Source organism: Carlito syrichta, unplaced genomic scaffold, assembly GCF_000164805.1.
Source record: "Carlito syrichta isolate Samal-C Ts95f unplaced genomic scaffold, Tarsius_syrichta-2.0.1 Scaffold296798, whole genome shotgun sequence".
Classification (NCBI taxonomy): Eukaryota; Metazoa; Chordata; class Mammalia; order Primates; family Tarsiidae; genus Carlito; species Carlito syrichta.
The window spans coordinates 346,284-352,283 of NW_007240894.1; the positions used below are offsets into that span (position 1 = coordinate 346,284).

General features: G+C 42.7%; 1 protein-coding gene across 3 annotated transcripts in view; it reads right to left on the reverse strand.

Moving 5' to 3' along the window:
- Window positions 1–5,290, reverse strand: part of EDA2R (ectodysplasin A2 receptor) — a 44,480-nt gene extending 39,190 nt beyond the window's left edge. For 2 of the 3 annotated variants that reach the window (XM_008054586.1, XM_008054587.2), the window contains exon 1: window positions 5,232–5,287. In XM_008054586.1, coding sequence (XP_008052777.1) covers window positions 5,232–5,269 — 38 coding nt within the window. In that variant the 5' untranslated portion in view covers window positions 5,270–5,287. Of the gene's footprint in view, window positions 1–5,231 lie in introns of all 3 variants that reach the window. The other variant, XM_021710660.1, reaches the window with a different exon arrangement.
- Between the last annotated feature and the right edge of the window lie 710 nt (window positions 5,291–6,000).

Here is a 6,000-nt window from a genome sequence, read left to right on the forward strand (position 1 = left end):
CCTTTTAATCATTGTTGAAACAATCTTCCCAAGTGGGAGCAAAGGCACAGAAATTCCCCTGGATGATGTTCAAGGGAAGAATGAGATAATGTATGTAAGAGTGTTCTGGAAACTCTAGATTGTGCTACACATATGAGAAGTTGCTATGATTGTCGTTGCTATCCCACTCACAGCTGAGGTACAAAGGGCACTGGAGACAAGCCACAGGTCAGACCAATACTCAGCTAATATCCAAAGCCTTTACTTTGTTCTGCTGTTGCCCTAGCGAAAGTGAATCACTTATTTGTGTATCGACCACCACAAGATGCCATAAAATTATGGTATCATAAAAATTAGTTATCCCACTATCAGTACTGGGAGTGGGGAATGAAGAGGTTCACTTCTCAAGAAAGTTTTCGGCTATGTGGTCCCAGTTTGAAATTGAATTCATGGTATGATTTCTTTGCAGGGCTGGGAAGTTGATAAAACACAGTCAAATGCTTCCATTTCTGAGTTCTATTCATGTTTGCTGGTCTTGCCCCACATTCTCTCCATTCTGTTAAAATTTATCATGCAATCTGGAATAGCTGTGTCTTTCTGAAGATGTCAATAAGAACAGTCCTGTTTTTTTCATAGCAATCAAGTATTCTGTCTTTTCTGCACAGTCCATGTAATACAAAGCACAGGGATACAAAGCAGTGGGCATTTTCAAACACAACCCAGGCCCATATTCTTACAAAAAGACTGGGGAAATAGAATGAGGCCTACAGAATGAGGCCTACCTGTACAGGATGATATACTACTGCCAAAATATTTCTTGTTTTTTTTCTTCTTCTTTTTTTGTAGGATGCTCCCCCCAAAAGAGAAAGATTAAGGACTTTGTGGGGTTGTGGAGGAAAGGTAAAACTGGTAACAAGAAGCCTATGATCTTATATGTAAATGCACATTCTGTGAAACCATTTTCAGACTCTGACAATCTTAGTCAAAAGGGAGTTTAAAGTTTATTTTAATCCCAGCTACTTGTTGCCCAGGAAAGAAATACCATCCAGTTCTACTTGAATTCCTTTCATAACAGGCATCTCAGTACTCACAAGACAGCACATTCCATTATGATTTATTTTTTTCTCCTCTTTGCTAACTGGTTAAACATTAAACTATCAGATAATTGGCAACATAAAATCATGAAATCCCAAAAGGCTTCTTCAAAACAACTTAAACTCATTCCCTGAATATCCAGTTGAGGAAACTGAGTCTCAGAAAATAGTCAGTGGTAGAGCTAGAACTATAATCCAAGTCTCCATACTAAAGGCCCAGTAGCTTGTCTATTTTCCATATATAAAGAGAGCAAAGGGCCTAGCTTTAGGACTGATTACTCATTGTCTATATTACCAAGGTTCCAGCTTCTTTTTTCCTAAGCCCTACAACCCAATATCTGCTCATTTTACCCTCAACAGGAACAATTTCAAAGGGTGGGCAAGGAGAGGTGGCTCATCGAAGAGAAGTAGCAGTGGTCACTCTTTTTGGCTTATCTATGATGGTGACTAACAACCTCCTGAAAGTAGGACATTTTACTGTTTGATTCTACCATATATTGCATGTTTGTTCATTTATTTTTGAGAATGTCATGATGTCTTTTGGATAATTTGAGGGAATATCACAATTGTTGTCATCCCAGGATAAGTAGGATGGATTTCTGGTCACCCAAAAACCACTTGACAAGTATCTTCTATGCTAGGCATTCTATTAGAACTTAGTGGCAAGAGGAAAACCAGAAGTGATAAAGCATGTTCTCCACTTTTAGAGACTATGCCTGGTGGGAAACACAGAAAATATATACAGTTAACTCTAATCAAAGGCAGACATAGGTCATCCTCATATCTTCTATGTGCACAAAACAATAGTATTCTTTTGTTACAGACTGATGGTGAAACTGATCAACACCCTTTCCCGTTATGCTCCCAAGGAGAGAATACAAAGGTAGAGCCAGTCTCTAGAAACAAAGCAGTGAAAACAGCTTCTGCTTCAATATCATGTTTTAGCACTGAGGAATGGTTCCAAAAGATGTCTCACTCTCTGCAAGAGACAGTCAAGTGGAGCAGGTAAAGAAGACATCTAAAGAGAAGAATTCTTTCAAAGAAGACATAACTGATGAAAGGCAATTGAAGGTTCCACCTCCTCTTGCATTCTTGTTTAGTGCCAGAATTGATCTAATTGCCCAGTCATCATCTTAAACCCAAACAGCTCTAGAAAATGAAAAAACACAATCTGGCTTCCAGTTCTGGCTCAGGTACTTATTAACTAAACAATCTCTGGCAAGTTTCATTTTCTTTGGGCCTGTTTGTCCACCTGTACAATTAAAACAAGGAAATCTGCACTTTTCTCAGTTGGGGTAAAGAGTCAGTGGGAGGACAGATTTGAAAGTACTTGGCACACAGGGGAAAATAATTTTTAAAATAATGAATTACAAAGAAATTTGTCACATTTACCAATCGTATTCCTTTTGCAGTGTTCTCCAATTTATGTAGTTCAAAATCTAAGTCATATTGGACAGAATACCATGCCATATTAAAAATTGTAGAATTAGCTAAGCTGTTTGGCATAGGAACAGAAGATGAATGGGGAGCTGGTCTCTGGTCATCGAATCTCTGAAAAACTATCATGGAAGAAGATCAGACTGCTCTGAGTGGCCCCAGAGAGAATTACTAGGACATTTGGGCGCAAGATACAGGAAAATTTAAGTTCATCTTAACAAAAGAAAGAACCTTTAACAGGCAAGGGTTTCCTCTCTCAGAAAAGCAGTAAGGCTCCTCCCTCTATAAGTGTTTAAGCAGAAACTGGTAAAAATATTTTTTATCAATTTTAGTCAATTGGGATAAAAAGAAAATTATTAAATTCTACTACATGTCAGGCACTATACCAGATCTTTTACAGGGATTATTTATTTTAATCCTCCCAACAAGACTACAATATGACTACTATTCTCTCTTTTTTCAAGGTAGAAAACTGAGGCTCGAAGAAGTTCACCATTTCTCATTGGGCTTACTACTTGTAAGGAAGAACAATAAATGCAGTAGTGCCTCAGTCTTTGTGTGACATAAGTTCTGCAGATTCAACTTTTGTGATGCTTTTTAAATGCATTGCCACCGGGCTCGGTGGCTCAGCCTGTAATCCCGCGCTTTGGGAGGCTGAGGTGAGTGGATTGCCTGAGCCCACGGGTTCGAGACCCGCCTGGGCAGGCGAGACCTCATCTTTACAATAAATCAAAAAATTAACCGGGCGTGGTAGCGCGTGCCTGTAGTTCCAGTTACGTGGAAGGTTGAGGCGGAAGGATCTCCAGAGCCCAGCAGGTCGAGGCTGAGGTGGCCAGGAGCGGCCACTGCACTACAGTCTGGGCAACAGAGTGAGACACCAACTCAAAAAAAAAGTGTAAAAAAAATAAATAAATAAAAATAAATGCACTGCCTTCTTTTTATTCCCATAGCCACCACCTCAGTTCCAGGCCTTGTACCCTCTCTGCAACTGGTATATTCACCTCTTGTGCTTTCCCATTCCAATCTGGCTGGCCCACATTTGCCAAATTATTCTTTCTCAATCACAGATCTGACTTTTTCTTTAGCTTAGAAACCTTCGATAGTTTTCCATTTTCTGACAAATAAAATCGAATCTCTAGCATCCTAAATTTTTTGTGGTTTACCAACAATCTACCATGGCAACTTTTACTTCCACTTTCTTCCCCCAATTGTACTCTAAAATCCAGCTCAGCTGGTGTTCTTTTCACTTGTCCTGAGCTTCCTTGCTTGTAAGCAGTTGTTCCTGTTTCTTTCTCTGCCTTCTCTCCTATTTCCACCTGTTGAAATCTTATCTGTGTTTTGTGGTCTATCTTAATAATAGTTAACATTTATCGAGTGCGTATTTTGGGCCAGTCACTGTGCTATGCATGTGCAAGTATTTTACATGGATCATCTCATTTAATCCTCACAACAACCTGATGAGATAGGTGCTATTATTATTCATTTTAGCCTGGAGTTAACAGAAGTTCAGAGAGGGAGAAGTAATTGTCTATGGCAACACAAGTTAATCAATGGTGGAAATGGGACCTGAACCCATGTAGTCTGGCTCTGGAGCACTGAAAGTGTTACAATTTCAAAAACAAAAAAAAAACCTTTTCTGATTTTGTCTGGTTCAACTTGATATGATGCTTACTTGGCAACTTTAGAGCATTTTGACTGAATCTTTTAAGTGTAATTTATATCTGTGTTCTTATACCCATGATAAGACTGTCAGGCTTCAGTGGGCACAACTTAGATATCTTTCTGTCTTACACATGGTGGCACAGAGTAGGTACTCAGTGAGTCTGTTAAGTTGAACTGAAGGTTGTTGCGGTGGGGGAGGGGACAGGGGAGCTATCTAAGGGAGATGCTTCACACTTTCCTGGCTCAGTCACCCTGCATGACATTGGCCAATGCTGCCAATACCTGTTCAAATCAAACCCTGCAGTCTGTTTTCCCAGCACCAGCTCTGGCCGGTCTCTTCTTGCCCCCCAGTTCTTGCAGCTGCCAGGGCCTTGGCCAGTGTTTGGGGTGAGGCAGGATCAAAATATCACTGCCCTGGGCTCAGCTTCCAGGAGCAAAAGATCAAGTGAAACACGGGGAGGGGGGAGGAATAGACTGAAAGTCCCCAAACAAAGTCAGTGTGCTCTTTACACAAGCTCTGACTTGCCCAGGGGCCACTTGGGTAGGCCAGCAGTTCTGTTCCGTGTCTGATCCGCCCCCTCCTCCCCCTGATCTCCTGTTCTTTATCTCCCAACCCCAGATGCTCAAGGCGGTGGGACCTGCCCGGGCATGTTCCCAGCGGCCATCAGAGTCCAGTAAGTGCCTACACAGGCAGGAACTGGCTTTCCAAGAATCTAGGGATATCATCCTGAGTCCCAGGTACTTCAGACAGCTCTTTCTGGACACAAATGGATGAATTGACAGATGGGCGGGGGGGGGGGGGCTTCCCAACCGTTCTGACTTTGCAGCACCATAGCAGGGTCATCCTGACCAGATTCTGTACTTCACTTTTAGGTGCCGCAGGTCCCAGCCACCTTGCCACACCAGAGGGTGTTCCCACACACTTACCTTGTAACAGATGAATCTTGACAGAACAATGGGATTCCTGAACAAACAACTCAGCGCAGAGCAGACATCTCACCACGCTGCCCTCCCCCTCAGCTTCCATCCCTCAGCCCCTAGTCTGCATACCGCACTCACTGTTGAGGAAATCCGTTGCAAAGTTCCGCTCCACTCATTTCACACCCACGTGTAACAACAACAACCCAAACCCATACTCCGTTCCTTTCTTGATCAGCCTACTTCCCCCGCCCCGTGAGGTTCCTGGAGCTCTGATTAGACTACTGGAGTGTCTAGGCGTGGCTACATAAAGAAATCCCGCCCCTGAGAGGAACCCAGCGAGGGTAAACAGTGATCAAGCCACTAGTAAGATAGGAGCTGCAAAGCTCCTGGGACTGAAGGGGGTGGGGGCGGGGGGAGCTAGAGGGCGGAAGGCCAAAAGCTTAGGTCCATCCCAGTCTGTGGGTATGGAGGAAGGGTCAAGTTGTCAAGGCACCGTGCAGATTCCTTTTCTCGTGACTTTCACAGCTGAATGCAGCTCAGCTTGTCAAAGTTTGTGCATGAGTTAGAAGGCCTGGAGTTTGACAGAGAATTAGTGCAGAAAAGTAAAAAAATTTCAAACACATAGAACACATACCGCAACTGTGGCTCTGCCTTTTTTTTATACCCCTTAGTTCAGAAGGGTAGGTAGGATTTTGACAGGAGAAGGAGAGGAGACATGAAACGGGGAAAATACTATTTAAAATGAAGGAAAACTGGATGCTAAATTCAGCTCTTATTTTGATCCACCCCATCTTCATCTCTGGACCCCTAGGTCTCTGCACAATTAAGGGGTTGGACTACACAGTCTCTAAGGGCCCTTCCAGTAATGACACTTTGGAAGTTTGAGAATCTTATCTCAGAGGAAGCA